This window comes from Rhinoderma darwinii, chromosome 12, assembly GCF_050947455.1.
Source record: "Rhinoderma darwinii isolate aRhiDar2 chromosome 12, aRhiDar2.hap1, whole genome shotgun sequence".
Lineage (NCBI taxonomy): Eukaryota > Metazoa > Chordata > Amphibia > Anura > Rhinodermatidae > Rhinoderma > Rhinoderma darwinii.
Genome location: NC_134698.1, coordinates 7,941,959 through 7,957,581, shown reverse-complemented (window position 1 = coordinate 7,957,581; position 15,623 = coordinate 7,941,959). Strand labels below are relative to the sequence as shown.

At 43.2% G+C, this 15,623-nt stretch overlaps 1 protein-coding gene and 1 long non-coding RNA gene across 2 annotated transcripts in view; one reads left to right on the top strand and one right to left on the bottom strand.

Annotated features, from left to right (window-relative positions):
• PLEKHO1 (pleckstrin homology domain containing O1) overlaps positions 1 to 11,645 on the top strand; it is a 31,601-nt gene extending 19,956 nt beyond the window's left edge. The window contains exons 3-6 of the mRNA XM_075843422.1: positions 5,639 to 5,779; positions 6,140 to 6,244; positions 6,534 to 6,635; positions 8,402 to 11,645. Coding sequence (XP_075699537.1) covers positions 5,639 to 5,779; positions 6,140 to 6,244; positions 6,534 to 6,635; positions 8,402 to 9,100 — 1,047 coding nt within the window. The 3' untranslated portion in view covers positions 9,101 to 11,645. The remainder of the gene's footprint in view (positions 1 to 5,638; positions 5,780 to 6,139; positions 6,245 to 6,533; positions 6,636 to 8,401) is intronic.
• The window catches only part of LOC142664495 (uncharacterized), a 109,771-nt gene that overhangs the window by 68,723 nt on the left and 25,425 nt on the right, over positions 1 to 15,623 (bottom strand). The gene's annotated exons all lie outside the window — the stretch shown is intronic.

The window sequence follows — 15,623 nt, the reverse complement described above, 5'->3', positions numbered from 1 at the left end:
ACTTCCATGACAAGAACACAAAGTGGTCAACACAACCTGAGCCTTTCCAGTTGGTGTTGATTGATACCATTTCCCATCATACATTGGGGGCTGTTAAATATCCAATATATTCTGCATGTGAACACATAATCGAATATCGCCATAAGGACTAGTGTAGGAATAGACCCTGTCACGCAGAAATGAACTTGAATTGCCGTGTTCTTGTAAATGACTTGTGTACATCCAGAGAAAAGTTCTCGTCAGTGGGGTCCATGGGCTGTAACACCCCTGGATAGCTTTGGCTCCTTTCATCTATCTTTGGGAGAGGTGAAGATGTGCCATAGGCGATATTTCCAGTCTACGACCCATCTTTACTCTCCGGTATGAAGCCATGGAAACCCTTTCGGTCTAGCTGTTGATGAGCAATGCAGCGCATAGACGAAAGAAGTTGCCACTAAGGGTATGTTCACACGGCCAAATTTCAGACGTATACGAGGCGTATTATGCCTCGTTTTACGTCTGAAAATACGGCTCCAATACGTCGGCAAACATCTGCCCATTCATTTGAATGGGTTTGCCGACGTACTGTGCAGACGACCTGTTATTTACGCGTCGTCGTTTGACAGCTGTCAAACGACGACCCGTAAAAATACAGCCTCGTCAAAAGAAGTGCAGGACACTTCTTTGGACGTTTTTGGAGCTGTTTTCTCATAGACTCCAATGAAAACAGCTCCAAAAACGGACGTAAAAAACGCCGCGAAAACGGCGCGAAAAACGCAGCGAAAAATGCGAGTTGGTAAAAAAACTTCTGAAAAGCAGGGTCTGTTTTCCCTTGAAAACAGCTCTGGATTTTCAGACGTTTTTGTTGACTACGTGTGAACATACCCTAAGAATGACCCCATGTAATTTAGGACATTGTAAAGGTGCCCTAATAACGCTTGACTAGGGGGTGCTATCGCACCCACTAATCCACCACCAGATATTTAAACTAGATGATTTGGAAGCTACTCTCCTCATCTGTTGATGATTCTAATAGAATCAGATGGTTGAAGTCCAACCTATGAGATTCCAGTTTTCCCTTGGGCACAGTCTGCCAGTCATCATAAACAAGCAGTCCGGGATCTGCCAACAACAGTCTCATGTTGTCTTCAAGCTAGATTGTCACTTTACGGTGGTGTTTAGTAGGTACGAAGGAACTAAGGCTGGCCATACACATTAGATAGCTGTTGGCCTACAGCTTTTCCTCCCGATCCCCCCATACACATGCACGTTCGGCTCGGCCAAGCGGTCATGAATTTTGGATGGCGAGAGAAGAGTAAGGGCCTGTTCACATCGGCATTTGGTATCCGTTCAACCTTTCCGTCGGAGGAACCGATGAACGGAAAGCTGAACGGAAACTCTAGCATAGTTGACTACGTTATTGTTTCTGTGAAAAAATGGAAACTTTACGGAACGAAAACCGACTGCAACGGAAAATCAAGTTCTTCCGACGGAAATGTTGAATGGAACCAATGAACGGAAACCAAACACTGATGTGAACCGGGCCCTAAGCTGCTACCAGACGCCTCTGGCGGCGGCTTATCTCTCCTGAGTTCAAATGTATTTGCCAATTTTAATCCAACTGCCCGATGCTTCTCTCCTCTGACATCTGCCGTTGGTGGAGAGTCGGGAGGCCTTATACACATTAGACGTCCAACAATCCTGCCAAAAATAAATCTGTTTAGCATTACTAAGGGTATACCCTCCGAAGGGCTGGATATCTGTTTGGCATGGTGGACGACTTGTGTCTATAATGGGGCTGGACATATTCCAGGAGCTAAGTAGCTAATGCACCTACAAACTTTTTGAGTTATTTTTCTATTGTTAGGATAGCACTATTTGCTTGCACCACTGGGGTCCTGGGTTTGAATTCGACATCAGCATGGAGATTGTATGTTCTCTTAATGGGTTGCTTTCCTCCGGGTTCTCTGGTTTCCTCCTTCCCTGAGAGGTTAATTGGCTTTTTGTGCAATTGGCCTTTGTGTGTTGTGTGTGAGATAGGGAAATTAAATTGTAAACCCCATTGGAGACAGGGACTGATGGAAGTGATGACAATATCTGTATATCGCTGCAGGATATTGGAGCTATATAAACAACTGTGTTTGTTGGTAATTAGGTTCCTCTAATGATTATCCTTTGGTTTCTATAAAGGCTCCCCCACTACATATTAGCTTAGACAAATATTTTGACCCATTTAAAGCTATAGCATCTCCAAGCAGAACCATCATAGGCTGCTATCTGTAGTCAGGAAGGAAGAGGTTAACACAACATGTGCTTTCTCGGAAGCTTCATTTTGAAACAAATGCTTTATTGATGGATTATTGACTGGTACCCTAGACGTGCAACTGTGCTATCTATTATGGGATCAACAAGGGGAGGGAAATTTCCCAGGATGCTCTGCTTATCCGTATCCCAGAACGCTAATTATCTAGCGAAGCTTGTTGTTTATCGAAAAGACAAGGTCTCACAATCAAGAGCAGAAACAGATGATTACCTTGTCAGTTCTTGTCATTTTTGGCTTTGAGTATACAATAGTGGCAGGAATATGAATTATCCTGAAGGACAAGAATGGCGCCCATTGTTATGTAGTCGATAAACATTCAAAGGAGAAGAGCTATGAAACAAACTTTACAGTGGTTTCCCAGTATATAGTATTGATGGCTAGGATAGATCATCAATGTGTGATCCGTGGGAGTCCTGTTCACTGCAGTACCAGACACAGCCACATGAACAAGAGTGGCGCTGCATCGGGTAATGTAGTGAAGGGGTCCCTTCTTTCTGCTGATCGGTGGGATTGTCAGGGTCTGAATACCCCTTTCAGATGCCTATACACATAAGATAGCTACTGGCCAACAGCTATCTTCCTTGACATCCCTATAAAAAGGCACGCATAAGGGGGTTTTACACTAGAAGATTATCGTGCATTGACGATAATTTCCTTGTATAAACAGGGGAACGATCAGCAGATAAACGAGCAAACGCTCGATCATCTGCTGGTCGTATCGGTTAAAAAAAGTTAAATATCATTGTCGGCAGAACATCTCCCCGTGTAAACAGGGAGACGCGCTGCCGACATGATAATAACGTATGGTGACGAGCAATAGGAGTAACGAGCGCTCGTCCCCATCCATAGCTACATGTCTCGTTGATCGGCGCTCGCTGCACCGGCTGACTGCCCTTAAGGCTTCGTTCACATCTGCGTCAGGGCTGCGTTCATGGGTTCTGTCTGAGCTTTCCGTCAGGGGAACCCATGAACGGAAACCATAGGTTGATTTCAATGGTGACGGATCCGGTGCAAATGGTCTCCGTTTGTCACCGTTGTGCAAGGGTTCCCTCGTTTTGACAGAATGGCTGCACTGGCCGCTTAGATTGTCATGTTATCTTAATAGGGAGATAATAATCTGCTAGGCACCACTTATCTCTGGGAGGAAAATGAAGGGTTCAAATTCTGATTTCAACTTTGCTGGCCAGCTATAGGGTACCCACAAGTGTAGTGTTGCAAATTTTTGCGCCGCAAAACCTGCACATGTTGAGCTACAAACTTTGATGTGGATTTTGCTGTGGATTCATTGCGGATTTCACCCTTTCTACATTGAAAAGGGTGAAATCCACTGCGGGTTTGAAAATATGTAGCAAGCTCTGATTTTCTAAATCTCATCCACATGGCTCTGCAGAATTTCTATCCCCCGCTCGCGGCCTTACAATCTCATATTGCTTGTTATAATGCATTAAAGGGGTTATCCACGACCGGACAAGTGATGATCTATCCACAGGATAGGTCAACAGTATATGATCGGTGCGGGTCCGACACCTGAACGCCACACCAATCAGCTGCTCCGGTTGCTTCCGGGCACTTGACGTCCATGCCGGAAGCAGATGGCTCCAGTCATGGAATAGCGGCCGAGTTGCAGCATTCAAGTGAATAGGAGCAGAGCTGCAGAATGGGCGCTACTCAGTGTAGGGAGCCATCTGCTTCCGGATCCAACTACTGCCATACCCTTCAAAACATCGGGCACCCGGAGGCAGCTGATCAATGCAGGGTCCGGATGTTGGACCTGCACCGATCATATACTGATGACGTATCCTGTGGATAGGTCATCAGATGTTCGGTTGTGGACAACCCCTTTAACTTACAGCCAAATGTAATTGTAGAATAATTATAATATAGAGTTTTCACAGAAGAACAGGATCTATGGTGCACTGATACAGAAGGTAATAGCACATCCAACAATTCCTTAAAGGGAACCTGTCCCGTTAAAATTTCTGTCCAATCTGCAGGCAGAATGTTATAGAGCAGGATGAGCTGGACAGATATATAGTTATGTGGGGAAATATTTAGTATAACTTCTAATTTATTATCTAAACCTTGCTTAGGAGTCCAGTGGGCGGTCCTACTCAGTGCACACTCATACAGGGAAGGCTGCCAATCATTGAGTGGGACCGCCCACTAGACTCCTAAGCTCATAAAGAGCAGGGATTTAGATCTATAAATTACAAGATATGTTGAATATTTCCCCACGAAAAGACATCAACCTGCTCAGCTTCGACTGCTCTATAACTTGCAGCCTGCAGATTGGACTTCATTTTTAATTTGACAGGTTCCCTTTAAAGAGTGGTCTGGTTTTCAGGTACCTTATTAGGAAATTCGATTGCACTTGTTTCGAAAGCAGCGTCGAAATCAGCAAATCACGTGCAATTATTGTTTAAGCTCTTGGTCTATTAAACATGTGATTTCTAAACGCGCCCCCCCCCCCTCCATGTATTGTATAGAATTTGGTCCAGCACCGGAATATATTTGTGCTTTAACCCAAACTCCTTTGAGTGATACTTGCCAGGCCACACAAGGGATGGAAATATGGGCGTCGTAGATATGGGCCACACACAGCCCTGTAATGAGAATTCCTGTGGCTTACTACCAGGATCTTCTGGGACATATAACTGGATTACAAGCACTGATTTAGTAACAAATTACAGGGAAACCTTGATTGTGGGCCATTGATTCCAAATGCATGATGGGAATCTCGTATGAAAAAAATAGTTAAGGTTTCGTTCACCTCTGCGTCAGGGCTCCGTTCCGTTGGAGCTTTCTGTCGGAACGGAGCCCTGACTGACACAAACTGAAACCAAAGGTTTCAGTTTCCATCACCATTGATTTCAATGGTGACGGATCCGGTGCCAATGGTTTCAGTTTGTCTCCGTTGTGCAAGGGTTCCGTCGTTTGTGTCCGTCAGGGCTCCGTTCCGACAGAAAGCGCTGACGGAACGGAGCCCAGACGCATATGTGAACATATGCTAAAACTGGAGCAGTTGCCCATAGAAACCATTCCAGTAAATGTAAGCTTAGTCCCCTTTGACTCCAAAGAATGGCGTCCTCGTCAGAAGGGTAACTTGAAACTACAACAGGGCCCCTTAAATCTCGTTTGTAATACTGGTCTCCTCATATGGGGCAGAGGGGCCTTTTGGGCCTCCTAATGCTCCAATACCTTGATGTGACTAGTTTTTTCTAAATGTTTTTGTATCCTGCAATGATTCTTACCAATCCTTCCTACCTAGAACTCTTCCTGATCTATGTGATAAATATTTTTTCCCCCCCTTGTAATGTCTGTCATAATGTCTTCTAGGTAAAGGATGAAAAGAATGGGCAAGAAATTTTTGACCTGAGTGACTACGAGAAGTGTGAGGAGCTGCGGAAATCAAGGAGCAGATCCAAGAAGAACCACAGTCGTTTTTCACTTGTGCGGTCAAAACAACCAGGAAACACGGTACGGTACCATCCCTGTGGCAACTGAGAGCTATTTTGCATATTTTTTTCCCAGGGAGCATTGCCCATGAGACTACCTACCAGCTGAATCTCAGTAAGGAGAATCAGTACCTTCCAAGAGCTGCTTGAGAAGCATCTCACTCAGCCAATCAGAACCCTTCTCTGTACTGATGAGGAGCAACCACTCCGAAACAGTGTTGTCTACAGATGGGTGTCTCCGGTTTGCTATTCACCCGAATCGTGTTTCAAGGCTCTAGAACGGGTTGGAAATTGACTTACAGGGTAGTAACCTACATTAGAGCTCCTTGCATCTCAACATGGGTATTTAAAGTTAAATAACAGAATCCCTTATTTTCGTCAGGCACCAAACCTGATCTTCCTAGCGGTCAGCCCGGAGGAAAAAGAATCTTGGATCAACGCCTTGAACTCTGCGATCACTCGAGCCAAGAACCGCATCTTAGATGAGGTAAGCCGTATCCACCTGGGCTGCGTCCATGCAGCTGGACACTCTTTGCGTTCAATATTAACAATTCCTGCATCTGTACTGGACCTCACACATGGAAAGTAATAAGAGAAAAAGCAAGCATTTTAATAGTTTTTTCATTAACCCTTCTTAGACAGGCTGTGCTTTGCAATGACCTTATGTTTCCCTTTTTGGAGGGCATAACCGTCTATCCATTTTTATGGGTACACAATGATGACTCTTTATATGCTGAACGGGGAATAATTCAGAAATTTCCACATGGTAATTATAGGTCACGGTAGAAGAAGATAGTTATCTGGCCCATCCAACCAGAGACAGAGCGAAGATACAACACTCCAGACGTCCGCCGACAAGAGGTCACCTCATGGCTGTGGTATGTATTAGAGTGACTACTTTAGGGAAACAGAATTTCCCATGATGCCTTTACAGCTGGGCTATGACATGAGAGTACATGTAATGCTAACCAATGATGAAAACCTGTAACATGCCATACAAGTAGAAAATAAGCTCGGGCACTAGGACTTTTAGTTGACTACCTGGCTGGCAGAAATGCCACTATATGACTTTGGTCCAGTTGTAGGGCAACTTGCTGTTGGTTTGCTGTTTATTAGACAGATAATATGATAAACGCTGGAATTTTATTGGACCGTTGCTTAGTAATAGTACAAGCAAGTATTGGGTGACAACAGCAGATCTCCATCAACTTGTATAATCTGCCGCTGAGAGATCTTCAAGGCCACTTTCTGTAGAGGACATGTGGCTAGTGCCAAACAATCATCCACTTACCTCCCCACAAAGGAGCTCCCACTACCACATAATGGCGCTGCCCTCTTCTACCTGCCATGGCAGATGAGTGTGAGTTTTCTGGAAGCATTGTGGTGGCCATAAGCTGTGTTGGAAGCTTTAAATAAACAGTCGACACCGCTATTGTTTCCGTGCAAAATACTGAAACTTTACGGAACGGAAACCAATTGCAACGGAAGCATTACCATTGAAATCAATGGTAATACAAGCGGAAGCTATGGTTCCTCCGACGCAAAGGTCTAACAAACCCGTGAACGGAAGGCCTAACTACGGTTTTATTTTTTTTCATAATACATTACCCCAGGTTTGTAGGGCCAGGTGGTATTGATGTTCTGTTTTAAACAATTGGCTGCCAACAGGTGTAAAAATCGGGGTCATTCGGGTTTACAGTGACTTTTGACCTATCAATTAACCTTTGAAACCAACAATCTCTCAGCTGTAAACACGGAAGACTGCATTGCACACTCATAGCTCGTTTCCTTTGTCGATGGACTTGACTTTTTTCAACCGTACCAACTATGTAACTATTATAAAGTAAAGCCATGTAAGGCCCCATGCACACGATCGTAAAAATCGTCTGTAATTGCGGACCCATTCACTTCTATTGTCTACGGACACCTTCCCGTTTATTTACAGGGCCGTAGAAGTATACCGCAAAAGATAGAACATTTCCTATTTTTAGGGAGCACGGGCCGAGAATGCGGGCCGCTGTACAATTGTATCCTACTTGAATACCCCCTTAATTCTAGCTCTTTCTAGGAATGCTAGGTGACCACGAATAGGGCCGCCAGCGAAGCAGCCACATAGGTAGTCACCCAATTTTTTCTGACCCCTTAAAGTAGTTGTCTAATTTGGATAAACCCTGCCTATGGCATAGGTCCCAAGACAATGTACAGATCATGCCCCTATGGGAAGTAGCATTAAAATCAGTGTGCTATCTGTGTAATGCTTGGACTAGCTCAGTCCTCAAGACCCTCCTCAATTATATCCATATGCTCTATGGATATTACAGTGCCTGGTATTAAAAATGCATGTTCCACAATGAGCCATGTTCAGAATCAACCACAGTGGGATGTGAGGTTATGCAGCCTGAGAGCTAACAGGAAGCCAGCAAAGTGTAAGTCTGGATGTGAATGGAGAATAAGACATGATGTAACTCATTATCAATACATGATAAGTTATTTAAAATATATGCTAAATGAGTGAGTTACATCTATATGTAAACTGTAAAATGCCTTAATGTTTTTTTTACATATTTCTGTAGTTAGTAGAGTTAGAAAAATCTGGTGTCCATAAATTTCTACCATCATGCTGATATATGCACATTTCTTGCAGGCATCTACCTCAACATCTGATGGTATGCTGACTTTAGACCTCATCCAGGAAGAAGATGCCTCTCCGGAAGAGCAAAGCTGTGAGCAGAGCTTCAGAGTAGACCTGGATAAGTCTGTGGCGCAGCTGGCGTCAATCCGGCGCAGATCAGACTCTGAAAACCTCAAGTGCCCAGAAAGGGGAAGGTCGGAAATCCTTCCGCAGGGGAGAGACCAAATACCCTGGGATAAATGGGCTTCACATCGCGATTCATTTGGAAAGGGCACAACCTACACACCTCAGGTTCCCAAAAAATTGTCCTATTCTGAGAAGAACAAATGTGCCTCCATGGAGGAGATCTTGTCCCGTTCGGACTCTTCTGGACAGCGACCGATACCAAATAAGGTACCGGAGTCAGATAAGCTGATGCGAATACAAGGACTGATTGCTCAGAAGATTGATAAAACTCAGGAACTTCTCACCGAGGTAAAAGAATGTGGGGATGGGAAAAAAAAGGGAAAGGAATCTTCTGGGAAGGTGAACTCTGAAAATGTCCTACAAGAAGCCGAGAGGCTATTAGGAGAAGCTTCTTCCAACTGGAAGCAGGCCAGGAAGGTTCTGCAGGAAATTACGGAGCTGAGGGACCTATACAAACAAGTAGACCTGCAGTCCTCAGACCCCAAACAGAAACTGAGCAGCCATTACAGAAAAAGCCTAATGTGAATGGCGCGTGCGTTTCGAACGTCCTCACCTCCAAAAAAGGAATATTTCCTGCTTTCTGGCTTCACGATGCAAAGCCAAGGACCACGGCGAGTCGAGGAGCCCAGAAGAGGGGAGAAGTCGGGCCGTCTCCGGGAGGGTCCCTTTGCTTTGCAATTTTCTTTACCATGCCACACAATTTGGGGTGGCTGTACGTGCTGTAGAACGCAGCAGGCTATTGATATATATGCAGGGAGCCCCGTGGAGGCGCTTGGGATCCAAAAACTTTTGCTTGCAGCCTGCGAATCCAATATGCTTAAGCTCCACAGTGTTAACAGTGAGTGCTGTCCAGGTTGCAGCGAGTCGTGGGGCAACTGGACGAGGCATGTGACAAACTGTATAGTCTTGTAGAATCATGTGCTATCCAATACAAGTTATTCCATTTCCATTGTTACATGTGTTTACATCCGCTTAGTTACAGTGCATTTTACCATTTTTTTTCTTCAGGCGGCACCATAAAAGTCAATGGAATTCATTCTCTCACCACTTCAGACCACGTAGCATAAATCGGTATTGAGTATGACTATGCATTTTTGTATACCAGGTTGATTTAGCTCTTGAAATGATCTGTGAAAATATGATATGCGCTTATCTCCTTGGCTGAACCATTATTAATTGGAATGTAGTGCATCAGTAGGTGTAATACTGATGACATCACCTAAGCAGGAGGCACCTTGATGATGTCACTAAGTGTTAAATTGACCATACAGATGAATTATTAACCCTGATCCCTTCCCCTATAACACCATTATTCCAGTTAATCTAACAGGCTTGAAAATCAAATATGGACGATCTAATCCCCCCCTAAATATCAGACACCTGGGGTGCTTGGCAGTTCCGTCCTGTACACAATAGGTCTTCAGTGTATCTCACTGGGGATGTAATGTGTATGGATAGCATTAATGCATTGACATCATTTTTGAGCCGTCGCTATGTGAAGACTTGTCCTCCGCTTTGTTTATGCTGTGAACCGTTTTTCATCTCAAACATAAAGATTATAATCTGGAATTCGTCAGTCTCATACTTTAAAGTTTACTGCAGCCGAACGCGTTAAGTTAAACTTGAGGCATCCGGCCATAATTTTGTGCCCGCCTTTGTTCGGGAAGAATGCCAGTCATCCATTTGGCATGTTAAACACTAGCTGGCTCCCGTTACACAGAAATTATAATATTACAGCTTAAAAATGTCTGCTGAAAAATTCACGGTTGTTTTAAATGGCTTTAAATGACGGGTGATTCAGGATTACGCACTGAGTAAAGATGTACTTGATGTATTATAGCATTTCACTCAAGGACGTCTACCCACAGTGCCGTGCACAAACCTTTTAAGAATAATATTAATCAGCATCTGCATTGCAGGCAGCCAGTGGCAAAGAATTGTGGCATACTGTATATGGCTTAGTGATAGCTGAATGGCCCCTGATTGCAATGGTGTCTTACCCCAATAACACCTGGATCGAGATATATATATATATATATATATATATACACACACACATTAAAGATCATATTTTAACATTTTCTGGCATGTTTACCCAATTGGGGGCAACTCTTTTGCCAAGAATTGCACTGGGGGGTCTTGAGTCCACAGGTAACAATGAATGAACCTGAAGCCAATTGGTTACAACAGTCCCCAGCTCATGGTAATCAGCTACGGGGAATAGGACCCACAATAAAAGGCAAGGTTATCTAAACTATACAACCCTTTTTTATTATTATTATTATTATTATTAGGCTTTTTCTTTATATGGTTATGGAGCTTTTGAGCAGTTGTGATATGAAAAATGTATTATTAAAGACGTTCAGGACAAGGGTAGAGTAGGGTAATCTATATCCAAAGCACAAGACAAACCAAATCAAGCTCCAGCAGTCATTGAGTCACTGTACATACATTACATTACTTATCCTGTACTGATCCTGAGTTATATCCTGTATTATACTCCAGAGCTGCACTCACTATTCTGCTGGTGGAGTCACTGTGTACATACATTACCTATCCTGTACTGATCCTGAGTTACATCCTGTATTATACTCCAGAGCTGCACTCACTATTCTGCTGGTGGAGTCACTGTGTACATACATTACATTACTGATCCTGAGTAACATCCTGTATTATACTCCAGAGCTGCACTCACTATTCTGCTGGTGGAGTCACTGTGTACATACATTACATCCCTTATCCTGTACTGATCCTGAGTTACATCCTGTATTATACTCCAGAGTTGCACTCACTATTCTGCTGGTGGAGTCACTGTGTACATACATTACCTATCCTGTACTGATCCTGAGTTACATCCTGTATTATACTCCAGAGCTGCACTCACTATTCTGCTGGTGGAGTCACTGTGTACATACATTACATTACTGATCCTGAGTAACATCCTGTATTATACTCCAGAGCTGCACTCACTATTCTGCTGGTGGAGTCACTGTGTACATACATTACATCCCTTATCCTGTACTGATCCTGAGTTACATCCTGTATTATACTCCAGAGCTGCACTCACTATTCTGCTGGTGGAGTCACTGTGTACATACATTACATCCCTTATCCTGTACTGATCCGGAGTTATATCCTATATTATGATCCAGAGCTGCACTCACTCTTCTGCTGGTGGAGTCACTGTGTACACACATTACTTATCCTGTACTGATCCTGAGTTACATCCTGTATTATACTCCAGAGCTGCACTCACTATTCTGCTGGTGGAGTCACTGTGTACATACATTACATTACTTATCCTGTACTGATCCTGAGTTATATCCTGTATTATACTCCAGAGCTGCACTCACTATTCTGCTGGTGGAGTCACTGTGTACATACATTACATTACTTATCCTGTACTGATCCTGAGTTACATCCTGTATTATACTCCAGAGCTGCACTCACTATTATGGTGGTGGAGTCACTGTGTACACACATTACTTATCCTGTACTGATCCTGCGTTACATCCTGTATTATACTCCAGAGCTGCACTCACTATTATGGTGGTGGAGTCACTGTGTACATACATTACATTACTTATCCTGTACTGATCCCGAGTTACATCTTGTATTATAATCCAGAGCTGCACTCACTATTCTGCTGGTGGAGTCACTGTGTACATACATTACTTATCCTGTACTGATCCTGAGTTACATCTTGTATTATACTCCAGAGCTGCACTCACTATTCTGCTGGTGGAGTTACTGTTTGTACTGATCCTGAGTTACAGCCTTGATTATATTCCAGAGCTGCACTCACTATTCTGCAAGCTTCAGAGCTGAAATCTCCCAGCATTCTTTGTGTATACAGAGATTGTCCTGGCAATTTTCATACTGTGAAATGTCATCTATACATTGCATTGTACAGTAATCTGATGTTGGAAAAACTAACTGTCTCTTTGCAGTATAGAAGCTCAGCTAAGCTGTTAGGGGGGAGTGTCTGTTAACAGGTACGTCGACTGTTTCCAATAACAACCACCAGAATTGTCAATGTATTCATAAAGTGACTCAAAATTTTATGGAGATTAATTAAGCTATAAAATGATGGGTGTATTGTGAAGACTGTGATTTTGTCTTATAGACCACCATTGTTTCATAACGAGTTTTGAATAATGTCACAAAGTGAATTGATTGCAGTCCTATCAGCACTAATTAAAGGGACAATATCACTCCCCTACCTATTCAGGTCCATATACTTGTCCATAGGTGGTAATATTATAGTGATCAGTGTCACTGTACTCAAGACGGTCAACTTAATCTGTCCAATCAGTGGCTGATGGGGTGACAACCGACCTGATGAAACAGAAATGTGCTCAAAGCAGTTGTCATTTCCTATTACTGCATTACCCAGCAGGTGGCGACAATGAGCACAGGAGTAAACTCCTCCCAGCATAGAGCGTATAAGAATCTGTGCTGCCTCCTGAGGCATGATGGGAGGAAAGTTCAGAGTAGAAAAAAGTTATTTAAGAAAACCTATTTTTTTTTAATGTGTTTCCCAGGTTACTTAGGAATTATTACTTTATCGTTGGTGTTAATATTGACTGTGACTGGAATTGCTCTTTAATTTACGTGTGCTTGTCCAGCCGCCTATCCATGACCTAGGAGAGGGTAATAGATCAGGTTAGGGGCTCATCCCTTTTTCTTACATACTCTCAGTAAATCATATACTTGGCACATCATCTCGCATTTCCGAAAGCCCTATATTTGCAGGAAGGGGAAAAAAAAACAGCTTAGGACTTGCTCTGGAAAACAGCTGCGTTCAGCGCAATGTCCAGAGTGTGTGACCGACAGCTGCACATCCATATGTGACACAGAGAGAAAGGTGTTACCGGCTTCCTGTGGTGATGAACTATTATTGAATGTGGAATTTTGGGTATTATAATTATAAATTTGGGTATATATAATGGTAAACTAGGGCGGTATGGCTAGATTTTGGCCCGGCGGTGGTATGGTGCCACCAGCGCCACAGCTACAACCTTTTATTCTCCTGCTTTATCCTACTTGCAGCTACATGGGCATTTTGTCTTTTCCAAAAACTTCTCATATTTATATCTTACCCGTTCTGGCTTTAATAATAAGGGGGCCGGGGCAAACCATAATTTGGAATGGAGTCCCCCTCCCCCGACTCATTCACAATGACTAGCTGAGCTGAGAAAACATATAAGTAAGGCCCCATGCACATGACCGTAAAATCTCCTGTAATTAAGGACCCATTCATTTCTATGGCCGACGGACACCTTCCCGTATAATTTATGGGAAGGTGTCCGTGTCGTAGAAACTTTCCGTAAAAAATAGGGCATGTCCTATTTTTTTATTTTACGGATCATGCTGCGATACTTTATAATGGGAGCACGGCCTGTAAATGCGGGTCGTAATTACGGGCACGGTCGTGTGCATGGGGCCTAAAGGTACAGGTTTGTGTCCTCATTACTTCCTCCAAAAAAGCACACCTCCCATCTAAACTTAAATGTCATGGGGTAAATGTACATTTAACATTATGTAAATTTCTAAATGTTGTTTGGTTTATTTTGACTAAAAAAAAACTTATCTTTTATACTCCATTCACAGCCAGAGCTGCATTCAAAATTCTACCGGTTGCACTTCAACACAATCAGTGGTTGAGCTCCTCCCCAATGTCAGACGTGCGATCAAAACAAGCGTTAAGAACCGCACATTTATAAATATAGTAAATAAAGCAGTAATGCAATTTAAACAAACCCATATATACAATGTATCCTCCCGTCTCCAGAGTGCTGCTGCTGCTTCTTTGTGTTTGTTTTTCATTGTCAGACATGTCACCTATCTGCTTAGCTCTAACTGTGTGATTGTCATCTGAGCTCCCATAATGCATTGCTCTCTGGAAACCTACAAGATTTTTAAATTAGCTTTGGTTGTGATTGGAGTAGAAAACATCATTGAACTTGTAGATAAGTCAAGCAAAGTATCTAAAATGCTGCCAAAGTTGCTCAAAAGTGTAGTGAGGGGGTGAAGAAGAAATCACCCTTTGCTATGGGACCTTTAGTCGGCACATGGGTGCTCGCGGTTCCCAGTGGAATATAACACCGACATCTCCAGAGAGTTGGCCGCGCTTCTGACCACAACACCTTTTAATTTATTTATTTAGTTTCTGAATTTGTTAAGCAAAACAGCCGACATGTTATAAGTCCCGGGCTTATTTTAGCCCTCATTTGGTTGATCTGCTGCACTGGTCTGTTCAGCTGTTTCCAGTAATGACTGGCTGTGTACATACAGTATATATATATATTCTATTGGTTTTCCTATCTTGCTACTCCCCTATGCAAAACCTTTATTGCCAGCCTTGTAGATGCGGCTCCATATTGAAGGCTGAAATGTTACGGTTTCTAATACTCTGAGCAGATGATACAGCAAATATATAGCGATACATCTCCTCAGATGTGTAATACAATATTGATACATGACCCCCAAGAGTCCCAGTTATGTACAGTAAGTCCCATAAACAGACCGTATACCATAATTAAAGGGGCTCTCCAGTTTAGAAAAACAATTGTCATATATAGATAAGGGATAAATATAAGATATTTATAAGGGAATTTGGCGGTAATAGAGGGGGGTCCTCTGTTCAGGATCCTCATCTCTTGGCCAGAATGGAGAACAGTTACAAAGAGTGTCTCTCTCTCTGGAGGACCTGTCCTGTCCTGTATTACACAAACATCCCATTGATTCGAATGGACGAGGTGTAATGCTTTATTTCTCCTGTGTTGGCACTGCAGGGAAGTAGAACACTTACTTCCAGATTTCCCCGCAGATCACAACTGATCGCTGATGGTCCCAGCAGGAGGATTATGGTCTAGGGACCCCTCTAACAAGTAGGGATTGTCCAAAGCGGAGAACCTCTTTAATATGGGACAATTAACACTGAAGACAATGGGTCTCAAGGCGCTTTCTCTGGGACACTTGATCCATGAGGCTCTATGTTAAGCTGCACAGGTGGATGTTATACAATGCCTTGTTATATAGAGGA